Here is a 14939-nt window from a genome sequence, read left to right on the forward strand (position 1 = left end):
AGATTACTGAGGAGGGACATAAACTTGCTCAGTGTGTGTGAGAGGGGGAGAATGTTGCAGTTTTTTGTGCTATGTCCAGCTGTGCTCAAATAAGGGTTTTCATGTAATCCATTTAAAAACAAAAGTCGTGAACAAGTGCAATTTTCAGGCTTGGTCTCAACATGTTAATCTGCTCATGCTGCCAAAAGTACAGGGTCACTGTTCAAGAAGCCTTGAAACTAACTCATACACATACTGAATGACGTCAGACCTCAGCATAATGCGATTTGGACGGAGTCACCTTGACACACCGTGCAGCAGATAGTTCTACAAAGAGCAGGACCAACTCCTACGACAAAGCGACTCTGACATTCGCTGTGCAGACGCAGCATTAAGATATGAAACTGTCATATGAGGATTCACCACAATCACTTCTATGACCTATCTGGAAGCAAACATCAGCAGAGTACGGGTGATGGACTGATGAATGCCACTAATTCTCCAGTTAGTTATGATTAAACCATTGCAGAAGAAGAGTGTGCAGCAAGATGATGCAATTAAAATCTCAAACAACAGAAACCCATCTGATGTTTTTGTCTCTTTAGTGGAGCAGAAGTTTGACTTGACGTTTAAGACACCTGCTTCTTGTACCTCATGATTTATTCGCTAAGTCTGTTTCATTTGCACTTTGCTTTTATTGATACACCAACTTTTCCACCTCAGCGAAGCATTAAAACTTTTTTAATTTGCAACATTCAGACTTTTTTCCCCCCCAAATTTCCTGTATTTACACAAACGTGTTTTATGCGCAAATTGAAAATGCTTATTAAAAAGAGCGGATGGAAGCACCAGATTTTTAGCATACTGAGACCTGAAGTCTTACACTTATGCACACACACACACACACACACACACACACACACACACACACACACACACACACACACACACACACACGCAGTGTACCTGTAGCAAGGCAGGGGATGTCTACATTCCTGTCAAGATCAGCGAAGATCTTCCTCTTGGGCTGAGCAGTCAGAGAAGGTGGTTCTGCAGGAAAAGAAAGTTAGCATTCTGTATCAATATATCCATAAATCTCTGGAAAAAAAAATGATATACCTGAAAAAAATAAATATAAAATAAAGAAGAAGTGAGCGTTTGCCTCTCCAAATATTTAGTCTTTAGTAGTCTTGGAGAAGAGCACTTGGCACTGCAGAATAAAAATGGGTCCTTCTTTTGGCCCTGAGTATCTTCAGTGTCATTGCAAGGCAGGTTTTCTGTCTCTACGCCCTGTGAAATGACTTCCTCATAGTTGCAGAAAAACACATTCTACTAGTTTCCCAAGGGAAACAATCACCTTTTTAAACTACTCCATTTTGCTGCCAATAACCGTTCCCTCTAAACATCTTCACCAGCGTCTCTCTAAATTCTCACAGAAGCTCAGAGAAAAAAAAAAAAAAAATTCTCTCTATTTGAATTTGAATTTGAATATATGCCTTTTGGTGTATTACTGTAATGCTACATTTTATAAAAATAAAAAAAAAACACCTACTCCTACATACGCTCCATTTCTTTCAAAAACATTTGTTAATATTTAGCGGGAGATATTGACACAGCAAGCAGAGAGAGGGGGGAGAGAGGGGGGAGAGGGGGAGTGAGACAGGCTGGTTAATTCATTCTCAGTTTCTGGCATCTTTGGAAAAGTGGCTCCACACAGTTGTGGCACCTGTTCACTGAAAAATGACCTTGAGGAAAATGAAATGTCCAGTTTATACATTAATAATGAATGTGCACGCTGGTTGTCACAAAGATATAATTCTTATGGAATGAAGAGACGGTATTTTAATATAAGTTTTAGTTCTGTACTTTTTTCTCAAGCGCCATGTACAATAATAATGTGCTGTCATTCTAATGCTATTGTACTTTAAAGAAAAAGAAATCCCTCTCCTCCTGAGTTTCTTTCTCTCAATTTCTCTGTCATTCCTTTGCACAGTGGAGGGTAAACTGAAGTGGCAATAAAAAAAATGACAAACTATAAGTTTGATAAGCCTGTGTGTGTGTGTGTGTGTGTGTGTGCGCGCGCTACACTGTAGACTCCCATGTTTGTGCTACATTTATGCTACTTGTCTACACCGACTTTAAAGTTCTTTACTACTTCGTGGTAACTTTTAAACCCACACGAATGCGCATCTCCTATCTTTATCGTGCACGTTGGAATTTTTTTTTGACAAGAGAACGCGGGGAGCGTGCAGCGAGGGGAGAAGAGGAAAACAAGAGATGAATAACAGCCTTGTGGCGTGACACCGATAACACAGACGCGTTAATCCCCTTCAGTCAGGTGAGTGCAAGGACCTAGACGCACAAATACAACAAAACACATTTTGGAGTGTTTGGGTGGCTGGATTTAGAGATTTGAGCTTTCGCGGATTCCCTGCTGTCTGCCTGCAAAACAAAGATGGAGAACAACAACAGAAATATTGTTGTTGTTTGCAACAGTAGCCGTCTGTACAGCGTACAGCACGAGCACGCAGTGTCATACATATTCCGATTCGTGGATCGGGGCAGAAAAGAAATGAGATTGAATAATGAATACCTTTGAGGCTGTCTCCTTCTCTCACACAGACACATACACTATTCTGTTTAGGAATCCCTTTCATTGCATCAAGGTCTGTTGAGCTCATAGCAGAAAGGGGATCAGTACCAATGTATTCATTAGTCTCTTCTCCTCTGATACATATGAATGCATGCAGACTTTGCCCCTGCCAGGCAGGCCTTAACAGTCCTCTTGGCCTAATGAAGGATGATAACGTCGAGAGAAGGGAGGACTGAGAGAAGACGGTACAATACTAAAAGTGGTGGTAGAGATTGAGGGGGGCACAATCAGAGAACGAGTGGGGGTATAAATATTCAGGCAGGTCTTTTCTAACTAGTGAGTATTCTGTAGGCGTGGGTAGTTTGCTCTCTGTGTTACGTGCTCCCTCGCTTCGATAATCACAGCAGATCAAAAAGACGCTGACGAACTGGGTGAGAAAAGTTTTGCTTCATCAATCACATGCTCCCTGCCTGCGTGTATGTTGTTTTCTATTTACGCACACATATCGAGGACAGGAGAGGATTGTGACGAGAGCGCTCTTGTTTGAGTGCTTTCAGTGTTCTCGTATTGATTGGCGACTCCAGGGAACAAAACTAATTTAGCTGCCGGGTGAACGGGCATGTGTGTCTGTGGTGCTGTTTTGTGACTCTGTTGCGTTGAGTATATGAGCATGTGTTTGTGATCACACGTGGATGAATTTGTGCGTACATGAATCAGCTGTTTGTGACTACAATGGACAGTTTATTGGTGGGTGTGCACTACACATTCAGCTCGTGTAGCCCTGTAGTTGACAGTCACTACCTGGGGTTTTTTCACAGTCACGCTTGCAGGAGAAAAGTAAGAATAAATGGAAGAATAAACTGAATGAAAAAGCAAAAAAAATGTACAAGAAAAGACAAGAGCAAGGTTAAAACAGGAATTAATGGCACATGTTGCGGCCATTAGTCTTGATGGTCAGGCCTACTAGGATAATCATGGATAATCATGTTAGGCAGAGTGTGTGTGTGTGTGTGTGTGTGTGTGTGTGTGTGTCTGTGAACGAGCGACTGTCTTTTTTCTTACCCATTACAGTGAGGTGTGCCCTTGCTTCCACAGGTTTGGCGGTGCTGTTGCTAAGCAACGCTTCACAAACATATAACCCGGTGTCTGAAGAGGTGGGGGCAGGAATAATGAGCCGACGCCCACTGGCCAGCCGGCGCCCATCCCGTTTCCATGACACCATGAGGTTGTCCACCGGTCTGAGAGAAGAAGAAGAAGAAGAAGAAGGAGAAGGAGAAGGAGAAGAGAAGAGAACAGAAGAGAAGAGGTGTGGAGAATCAGAGAAAAAGCAAAAGAGTGACAGAAGGCAATTACAACATATTAAATCCATCAGTTTATGTGTCAATGAGGCAGGAAATGAATGATGACAGTCTGTATATCAGAGCAGTCAGCTCTACTCAGCATGAAGAAGCTTCAGTCAGCTACTCTGCATGTTGGGAAAGGGAATAAGCTTTCAGGGAAAAAGAGATTTTGTTTTGAATAAACAACATCAAAACACCATTCTTTACTGTGTGTGTTTGAACGTTTGAGTAAGACAGCATTAATACAGCATCTTAACAACTCACGAAAGTGCAACTCAATTTTTTTGCTGCGTTTTCATGCAACAGTTCGATTTTGACAAGAACTCTGCATTAAACTTTAAAATGAAATACTGGAAAACAGCTAATTATGTAATCATCAGATGTATTTGGTTAAGGACAGCTTTAAAGTCACAGTTCAGTCATGGGATTTGTCTACAAATGGTAAACTATGAAAATCAATCAAGATGTGATGAAGCAAACATAAATGGTCATTAGTGTAATAAGATGCTATGATCATAATTAAACATCAACAGCGCTGATGAGGTGTGTACTTATATGATTATAATAATCATTAGGTTTATGTTAGAAAGGTTTGTAAACCAACCAACCAAACAACCTCAACCAAAACTACGACATAAAACAATGACATAAAAAAAGGCTGCCTGTGAAATAGATAGATACATAGATAGATAGATAGATAGATAGATAGATAGATAGATAGATAAATACTTTATTAGGATAGGATCATATATGATGATATATCCTATATCATCATATATGATATAGGATCATAAAATGGCATTGGTAATGACATTATCTTCAGATATTCACACATTCACATTCACGTTAAGATGAATGAGATGATGCTTTTGTATGTGATGAATGAAAATTCAGAGACATATTCTCGGTTGCTGCTGTTTTGGATGTAAATCAGGTCAATTTAAAAAAATAAATAAATAAAAAATCAAGACACTAAGAACAAGTATGTGTAAGAAGGCATATCTTACTGAAGTTTCTTAAAAGTAGGTAGCTTAGATGTATTTGCAACCACCACAGTCCACTTAATATTCAGTCCAACTGTAAACAATATAATGTCAGACAGAAAATCTATTTTGCCTTTTATTAGGATACAGTTGAGAGTATGCTGCTTCCTCTCTCAGATATATACACCTTAAGGTAAAGACAAAGTTGGATGGAAAACTAATTAAATTACTGCCAGGCAGATATGTCAAAATTTGAATATGCTTAGTCAGTGGATCCTGTCTACAACAAAAGAATTGGAAATTTACCCAAAGACCAAAAAGCAGATTTTACAGCTCTTAATATTAGGCCTACTGGCACTGCTTGTTTTCAGTCAAACTCCTAATTATTTAATTGCTCTACCTAGACAGCACTGGTGCATATGACTGATTAATGGTCGATGGATCTGGATAGCAGATGCTTTCAGACTTGAGCACTGCATTTTATTTCACTTATCGTACTCTTGTTTCTCCCAAACTGCAATGGTATAGTTTGTCTTTCTAAGTTGTTCCCTGGCTAGAGAATTATCTCTCTGGAGTGAGTATCTTTCAGTGGCTGCTTCTCTGATATCAAAAATAGTCCCTGTGGAAAGGATTGTTCCTGGCAGAAGAAATGCAAGAGACTCTGTGCTGATTTGTCTGCAGTTGTAATACCAGTGTAGCAGGATACAGAGACCAAATTACTTGGCAATAAATGAAAAAAAAAAAATCTATCTAGTCTGACCACACTTCTCATTATTTGTATGATGGAAATGCATCCTGCTGTTGCTAGGATTTTTTTTTTATTTTTTTTTACACCTAGGTGGTTTAGTGCTGGTTAATGAGAGAGAAACATTTAAAAGGGACTCCAGCTCTCACCGAACAAAGCAGCCTGACTAACCCAGACTAAAGAGCATAATCCAACAAAAAAAAACTTGCACAAACAGTCCACAGTGAAACTGAAAACAGCGTAGTGAACAAGAAGAGCGCAGGATATCACTTGTTAAGTCCAGACAACTCAGAGCTGTTATCATCCTGGGTGGCAGTGCTTCTGTTCAAAGCAAACTAAGTGTCTCTTTTTTGCATCGATCAATGTTACTTTCAATGTGAGAGCATGTCAATGGGAGTATGTTACAAAAGGTAAGAGTATTGATAACGTTCTCCTTGAGTATGTTCTGAAAGGCAGCTGCACCAACTCAAAAAGTTTCCACCATCCTTATGGCTTCAGAATTAGTGAATTCACTGTGTGATACAGAAAACATTAGCAAGTACTGCACAAGTAGCTCTGCTGTGCTAATGCCTATGACTAATACATAGAAATAAAGCTGAAAATTGGTGCTCCTCTAAAGTCTATCCACGCTGCATTCAAAGCAAACACCGAATTGTTTTACATTAAGTACATTTAAGCCAGAGCTCAGTTACATTCGCAGCCTTATGGGACACAGAGAGGTTGGACAGTGTGAATCTGAAGGATGAGTGGAAACTGATTACGATTGAGTTTCTGGCAATTGCTGAACTGAAGCAGAATTTGCAGTTGCTCTGAAAAACATCTGTTGAGTCAGACTACACTGCACCTCCTCTGTGTGTGTGTGTGTGTGTGTGTGTGTGTGTGTGCACAGTACTTGGCATGGGGCAGTGTAAATTTGTGGGTGTGTTTGGCTTCTCTGCTGATGTCAGATGGGACTTTCATCCAACTTCTGTTTAAGTTAACTTGGTACTGTTGTGTACTGTGTGTGTGTGTGTGTGTGTGTGTCTATAAACTAATACTGGGGGGGAAGACACTTGCTGTGCTATGGATTTTATGGTGTCCTCTAATTGCTGTGGAAGAAAACAAGGAAGGAATTGTTCATGTGTGTGTTTGTGTGTGTGTGCGTGTGTGTGTATGTGTGCAAGTACATAAAAGAAATTTACCTGGCATTAGCGATGCACTCCAGTGTTGCCTCGCTCCCAGCCACCACTGTTGTGTCTTTAGGTCCAATCACAATCGCTGGAGCCACAAGCTCTGACTCAGGATCTGTGACAGAGGGAGAAAATATGAGCGGCAGTTTAGCTCATAAATCACGATCCCGCACACACAGCAGCATAATCACAAGCATGGATCACAATAGTTTCTCACATGCGCTGCTATACTCATTTACACGTGCACCATCTTACTCCCCTCTACTCGCTATAATAATTTTTCCAACACACACAGCTATATGCACCATCACACTGTCTACTGTTTTACACAGCCTCACTCTATACATTTAGCCTTCTAACCATCTAACCCCAAACAGTCCGGCTTTAGGATGAAGGGGTAGATTTCTGCTGTTCCAAAAGGGCTGCTGTCAAATGATCCGATATACACTGCAGTGATTTTAAAATCATTGCTGTAGCATTGTACATGTTGCTAAAACCGTAGACATGACTGAGACTGTGATGCGACGCAGATAAACTGAACTTTGCAGCAAAACAGATGAGACGGTCCAAACTGTCTGCATCTTCCTGGCGTTTTTACAAGGGCTGGGACGATATGTTTATCTCCCGGTTCGATACTATCACGATGCTTGGGTGCCAATTCAATATGTTTTGCTATTTTAAAGTATCGCGATTTGATATTGCGATTGTTTAATTACAATTTTTGACTAAACCATGGTAAAAACGTGAATCATACACGTCTATTGAGTATATATATCATGAGTCATATTTCCAAAAGCAATGCAGATCACATGTCAGTCAGTCTTCCTAAGTCTTATTTCAGCAGCATCATTGATAAACCCCATCGGCTCTGTCTTATCGCCATGCCAACAAAAAATATGTCATTAGGAATAACACTTAAGAAGTCAGTAGGCCATATATTAGTCTGCAATCTGTTCGTGAGATAAAGCACTGTTGTAACCGCTGGAGACAATCCCAGCTGACACTGGGCGAGAGGCGGGTACACTCTGTACAGGTCGCCAGTTTATCACAGGGTGTCACACATAGACACAGACAACCCTTCATGCTCACACCTACGGGCGATTTAGAGACACCAATTAACCTAACCTGCGTGTCTTTGGACCGTGGGAGGAAACCCACACAGGGACGAGGAGAACATGAAAACTCGCCGCAGAGAAGCCTTGGGAGGGATTCCAACCCAGAACCTTCTCGCTGTGAAGCATCGGTGCCAATCACTGCACCACACACACCACAGTTCTCACTTATAAACAGTCTCATTCTCTGTCAAACACACCTCTGTTCTGTCTGAGACACACTACCAAACAGGCTTTAGTGATGTATTGGAGACAGTATGATGGCGTGTGTGAGTCACATTAATAGTGCTTAGAAAACGAGCACAGCGGTGTGAGCGTGTGAAGAATGATTTACGACCTAAAAGGTGTGTGGGAGGTTATGAGGGTATCTGTGCAATATTATGATTGTGTGCTTGAGTATGACTTATGGTGTGTGAATGGCCTCTCATGAGAGGACACACTTGTACTGACATCAGTTTGAAATGTGAAACAAAAATTACTATTAAGAAAGTATAAATATTTTACAGAATGTGTGAAGCCTTCATATTATTGTTATAGGTATGTGTGTGCATGTGCAGGTAGGTGTGAATGAACATCATTGGGTTTCTCATGGCTACACTGTATAGCATGAATATGTAGATTTCCAATAAAGGAGGAGTAGGGAGTACAAATTAACAGGCTAGCTCTGATAGCGGTCGGAGGAAGGCGGGTATGCAGGGAAGCCAGGGGGAGGCGGGGAGCAGCTTTGATCTCCCTTTTGAAGGGAAGGAGGAAAAGGTGGTAATTGACTCTGCTCTTTACTCCTCTTTCTCTTTCTCCCTCTCTACTCTTTTTTTTTTTTTTAATCGGAGGGAAAGAGCCGAAAAGTCATATCCCACTGCCACGTGGAATATTAGATGCGGGTACAGGAAGATGCACAAACGCCTGTGCACACGCACGCAAACGCACACACACAATTCTGCTGTCATTTCAGACGCTGTCCCTCCCACCCGCCCGCCTTTCACGCCAGTGCAATCACCTGTAGAATCACCTGACCCGCCCCCTCCTCCTCACTCACCTGCTCACCTGTTTCTCAGTCCCTCACTAACTCCTTCGTGTATATACTGGTCCGTTTCCACTTACTCTCTGTGGGACTGTCTTTGTGCCGTAGCCTTCCAGTGCTCTGTTCTTCGACTGCCTGTTTTGATTGTTTTGATCGTGGTTTTGTTTTTGACCTTGCCTGTGTTGTTTGGATTTCGCCTCAACTCGACCCTTTGTACTTTGTTTGCCAGCTCGGATTTTAGTATCAATAATTGTTTTGTTTTTTCCCTAAGTAAAGACTTTTTACTTTTATATCTGCGTGCTGAGTTGGGCTTTTGGGTTCCTTTTGTGAGAAACCTCTCACACACACACACACACACACACACACACACACACACACACAAATAACACACCAAACAAATTTCTCCCAGCTTAACCGAACCTTAAGCATCACTCTCAGCTTCTCCCTGTTTCTCCATGACACACACACATACATATTTACATATGTTTATACACACACATGACTGCTTTGCCTGTAAAACTGCTTTGTCTTTAATTTCATTGTGCAGACAGTGAAATCTTATACGATGTGTTACAATACGAAAACTAAGAAGTGAAGATGGGAGTGGGTGGAAGACAGATAGACTCAGGAAGGCGACCGACGGGCAGAGGTAGAAGTAGAGAGAGCGAGAGTACAGTGTCCATTAGCCGTCCACTGTGGGAGGCAGAGGTCAGGCGGGGACTAGTAGCCATCAGTGCAGCTTTAATGGCAGCAGCGGCCGCAGATAATGAGCGGAGGGGGGATGTGAACACAACCTGTTAACTTGGGCTGTGTGTCTGAGGGGAGCAGACAGAAAGATCAGGACAGCAGGAACACCGGTATGACAAGGGAGAACACGGGGGAAAGAGAAAAGGGCTCGGAGGACAGAGAGAGAGAGAGAGAGTATATATGTGGCTGGGAAAAGCGAGGGGGGGACTGTGCAGATGGTCTTCTTCCTAGAGTGACAGACATGATGGTAGAAGTAGAGGGGGAAGCAAAATGCCATATGGTTGTGTGATCTGCGCTCTTCTTTTCTATCTGTCAGCGTGTCTAACATCCTTTTTCTCTGAGGAAATCTCTATCAATTCATCTCATCTGTATCTCTCATTCCCTACTGCCTACCCTCCATCACTTATTCACTATCATCCTCTTATCTCCTCCTTTTTGTTGCTTAAACAGGGATTATTAAATTAATCTTCCTCAACTTAAACAAGGAGAAATATTCAAACTGGCAGGCAGTGTTACCATGTGTGTGTGTGCAAGCTGTGGCAGCTAAAAGGCTCCCTGTAAAGATTTCACAAAGATAGTCCAGCAGTTTAATCTAACTCTAGTGGATTCCTCATTTACCAAATGAGAAACATCATGTGGCAAAGAGAGGGAGAGTGAAAGTGATGGAGGGAAGGAAGGCAGAAAAAATTGCAGGGTTGTAGTATAACGAAGCAATATCACAACAACAACTTGGGGCTGAAGGGATTCATTAAAGAGAGAGGGATGATAAAAAACAGGAGCTGTTAAAGCAGTTTAAAAATAAATCAAAACTGATGATAGGGGAGGAGGGGAAAAAAAGCATAAATGCTGTGAGTTTATTCGTGTGTGTGTGTGTGTGTGTGTGTGTGTGTGTGTGTGTGTGCACTTGGATGTGGATATAATTTAGCACCAAAGAGGCATTGACGCATTGCAACGTTACAATGGTCTCGTCAGTACAATCATAGCTGATTGACAGAAAAGTACTGCTGAGGTGACACAGCTGTGTGAAACTGTGCATGTACTGTAAATGTGAGGGTGTGGGTGCGTGTGTGTGTGTGTGTGTGTGTGTGTGTGTGTGTGTGTGTACCGCTCACATGGAAACAGAAAAATCCCAAATTAAATCAAGGATGGGAACGATAAAAAAAAAACAAAACAGGGTTGGTAAAAGGATTGGCGCAGCTTTAGGGCAGGAAAGAGATAGAGATGGATAAATAGAGAATGAGAGAGATAGACAGAGACAGAGAGAGAGAGGGAGGGAGAAAGAGATGAAAGGCTATTCCATCCACAGATTAGAATGTAATCCCTCTTTGAACGGATTCTCTCAGATTACAGCTTGTTCTCCTATTAAATCTGTCAGTCACTCCACACTCCCTATAGTGTCGGTGAGTAGGCCAGTGTGTGTGTGTGTGTGTGTGTGTGTGTGTGTGTGTATGATCTTTCTATGACTGTAAATCTTTTGAGACAAATCTCTGCAGAGACCTCGAGAGCAGAGGGATTGGCTGAGAGGTGAGGGTACACACATCTCCCTCTCTTTGCATGCACATGTCTATGCATGCACACGCACACACAACACACACACACACACACACACACACACACACACACACACACACACAAATGCTCACAGGGGGAGGCTGGTGTTAGCTGACTGTGTATTAATAGAGTTGTCAGATATGTGTCTGCAGGGTTCACAGCCAACTAACACATATCACACTGAGACCATACACACAACAGAGAGAGAAAGAGTTTGAGAGAGAGGAAGAGAGCGAGAATTTGAGGGAGAAAGCAACGAAGTAGAAAGAATGATGGGAAGGAAGGGCACTGGAAATGAGAGATTTAAGAAAACGGAGAGCTTTTCTAAATATTTTAAAGAGTTTTTTTTCTGGAGGGTATACAAAAATAAATGGAAAGGAGAAGGTGATCATTTGCTGATCTCTCTCTCGAGAGAGAGTACTGCATGTGTGTGAGAGTGGGGTGAGTGTTTGTGTGTGTCACTGCACTCATTAATGCTGCATGCTGACAGCTAAGTGTCATCGTCTGACTACACTTGCCTTAGAATGCCAATATAAAACCACAAGCCAAGACATGCCACACACACACACACACACACACACACACACACACACACACGCACACACCAAGAGTGGAAGATCCAAGCCCCAAGGGGCGACAGACACAGACAATGGGAAGCAGTGAGAGGACCGAGAGAGATGCCCGATGTTAAATATTCATCTCTTCCTTCATCTGCCAAACCTTCTATCTATCTCTGTCATTGCACCACACAAGTGATGGAGGGAGGAGATGGAGAGATGGTACAGAGAGAGAAAAGAGAGAAAGTATTATAAGTAACACAACACATGTAGCAGTAATGGAAAGGCAGAGCAGGATTTAAGCTCTTGAGAGAGCTCAATGATTATTTGATTAATTTTGAGTATCATATTAGTTGCAGTTTTTTGGCTGCTTGACAAAACCCACACTGACATAATGAGGTAACATTTCATCATCACCATGCTGAAATATGGGCATGTGCAATTGCTTCATGCCTGCAAACTTTTTGGTACAGTGGGGAAAATTAAGATAAAACATTTTTCCCCCATTAATTCTGAAAATCATCAACATTTGTCAATGACTCATAAGATTAAATTCTACTGAAAAAATGTAGGCACTCGCACATTCGCATCTTAGTGCTCTAAAAGACTTTATATTTATAAGTGTGTGTTCCTATATTAAGCAACAAATCCATTACTTTATGTTTTAAATATCTGGAGGTGTACACATGGCTCTCCACTGGGTGTGCACACCTGCAGCTGCTGCAGAGACAGCGTCACGTGGCTCGCAGGTGACACGGGGGGAGGCGCTCCTTTCGCCGGCGGCCACAAGATTATGAATTTGATAGAGATATTCAGCATAACATGCCCTCACTTGAGTGTGCAGCGGTAAATTACAGTGTTTGCACACTATGGCATCACCGCCAGCAGCTTGCAGACACAGATAAATTATGTTATCAGAAGGCTAAAGCATCAAGTCATGCTTTTAATGTCATTTCAAACATTCTATTCTCATTTGGCCACACCTCTTTACAGCTATTGTTGATTTCATATCACTCAGATTTCAGTCAAAATCTTGTTAAATGTGTTGAAATTAGGATAACACTCTAGCAGCTATAATTTCAAAATGACTAACTGATGGAGGCATCAGTGGAACCACACACCTGCCTTGTGTGGCAAACTTTGATGGCAGTAGGGAGGCTGGTCTGTAACTAAACCTAAACCTGCTATGATCCTAAATATCCATAATGCTCTTATTGTTGTGAACTGCACACCTGAGTCATTTCCCCGCACAATGCCACTGACAGAGTCCCAAAACAGATGTACTGATGTCAAGTACACGGAGTCTAGGTTTTGAAACGCTCTCTGCCTGATTGACTGCAGGAGGTCTCCGGCGGTGTACTGGTCTGTCTCTCCCTCCCTTTTCCCTGCGAGTTGAACATTGTATCGGTCGCACCTGGCCACTCTCGGTCCCCCTTGTTACACAATGTCACCTTTGATCGGATTGAAATTTAAATATTCTTCCCGTTTGATGTTTGTCTGTTTTATTTTACCTAATGTCTTAGAGTGGATGTGAAGGACTGAAATGAGTTTACAGTGATCCACGACTCTAGAAGACTGTGGGACAGGGACATAAAACTCTGACGTCCTTGCTCTGCAGAGACAGGCGGAGGGAGAAGGACTTACACCTGAGTGTTTTAGCTGAGCTCAGGTAATAGGCACACTCAGGCGATGCTGATGTCAGTTAGCATGTCTGATGTAGCAGGCAGGCAAAATGCTGCGCAAATGAAGTGAAGCCTGCGGGCTTGTTCAGGCAGTCAACTAATGTCTGCCATCGCACTCACATGGCATACTCCTCTCACTGCAACATAGAACCTATGCAGCCTTTTCATTATGGAGGTGTACATAAGCCCTCGGTGCTCATGCTCACTCTCTGCACACCTGAAAGCTGTGCTGTCACTTGCTGCCACTGCTGCTGTTCATGTAGCTCTTCAAAAGCCCCACCTCCACCCTGGCATCCCCTTGTAGGCTGTGAGTCAAGGTTCCCCTTGGTAGGAAGTTATTATCATCACTCCACATTCCCTGCTGTGCAGAACTAACTGTTTTAATGTAGGGGAGTGACGAGGTCAGAGCTCAGACGCCACATATCAACACTGCCATAATAATTAGTTCCACATGAGTTTGCTGACTCAACCCGAATTAAACAACGCCAATGTATTCCTTTGTCACTGTTACTATAATTTACAGGGGAAACATATTTACAAACTACTTCCAAACAGGGATTTAAAAGGACTCTAGTTCTTGCTTCTCATTTGTGGTTGACAAACTGATGATGCTAGCCAGCTACAGGCAACTGACACGAAACTAAACTAAAGCTGTCATTGTAGAATATATGTAACTGTAACTAGACTATTTCAGACAGATGTTAGAACTAGATATCCTGTGCTGAATAGATCATGACAAATATGTGTACAGCGATTCTTAAAGTGGATGACATGGCACCCTGGGGTGTCTAAAGGACAGGCGAAGGGTTCTGCAAGTTTTTTTTTATTTTTTTTAAATCGTCTGCTGCACATTTACTGTAGACCTCATTTTTAACATTTCGCCGAATTAGAAAAAGGACCAGACATTAACATTCACTGAATTTTAATTCTCCGAATAAAAGCTGAAGAAAACGACTTGGCTTACGGCTTTTTAGAAGATTGGGAAGGTGTCACACACAAGAGTCTCTCATCTGTCAGATGTGGTAATGGTGTCACGTGAGCTCAAGATATATCTTGAGACAAATCAACATTCAAAAAAGATATATACATGGACTGTGTGGTGCTGTTTTTGAAAAAAAAAAACAGTTTGGGACACACTGCTGCAAAATATTACTATAGCAAATTTTTTACTGTACTACTCAATAGATAAAGGCGTACAGCAGGCTGACCTTGAGGTTAAAGGTAGCCAGCTGCAGGTTTTTCTTACTCTCCATTAGGCACAAACACTGAAACCGCACTAGTGGAACATCTTTTACAGCATGTACCCACCGTTTCTGCCAATGTGACCTTCAGAAAAAGCGTTTAGATGAGCAACCCTTAGCTCCGACCTTCTGGTGGGAGCAAAGGGTCACAGCAATATTTGCCTCTGTTTAGAAAGAAGCAGCCAGAGAGAGAGCAGGGAAGATAATGTAAATGTAAAT

General features: G+C 42.0%; 1 protein-coding gene across 1 annotated transcript in view; it reads right to left on the reverse strand.

The window, feature by feature from the left end:
- Nucleotides 1-14939, reverse strand: part of LOC111663304 (protein sidekick-1) — a 219891-nt gene that overhangs the window by 72522 nt on the left and 132430 nt on the right. Inside the window, exons 7-9 of the mRNA XM_023417470.2 lie at nucleotides 6822-6924; nucleotides 3635-3810; nucleotides 946-1029 (exon numbers count right to left, since the gene is read on the reverse strand). Of these exons, the coding sequence (XP_023273238.1) occupies nucleotides 946-1029; nucleotides 3635-3810; nucleotides 6822-6924 (363 nt within the window). The remainder of the gene's footprint in view (nucleotides 1-945; nucleotides 1030-3634; nucleotides 3811-6821; nucleotides 6925-14939) is intronic.

Source organism: Seriola lalandi, unplaced genomic scaffold (genome assembly GCF_002814215.2).
Source record: "Seriola lalandi dorsalis isolate HSWRI2012SDOR001 ecotype SW California unplaced genomic scaffold, Sedor1 jcf7180002054574, whole genome shotgun sequence".
In the NCBI taxonomy this organism is placed as follows: domain Eukaryota; kingdom Metazoa; phylum Chordata; class Actinopteri; order Carangiformes; family Carangidae; genus Seriola; species Seriola lalandi.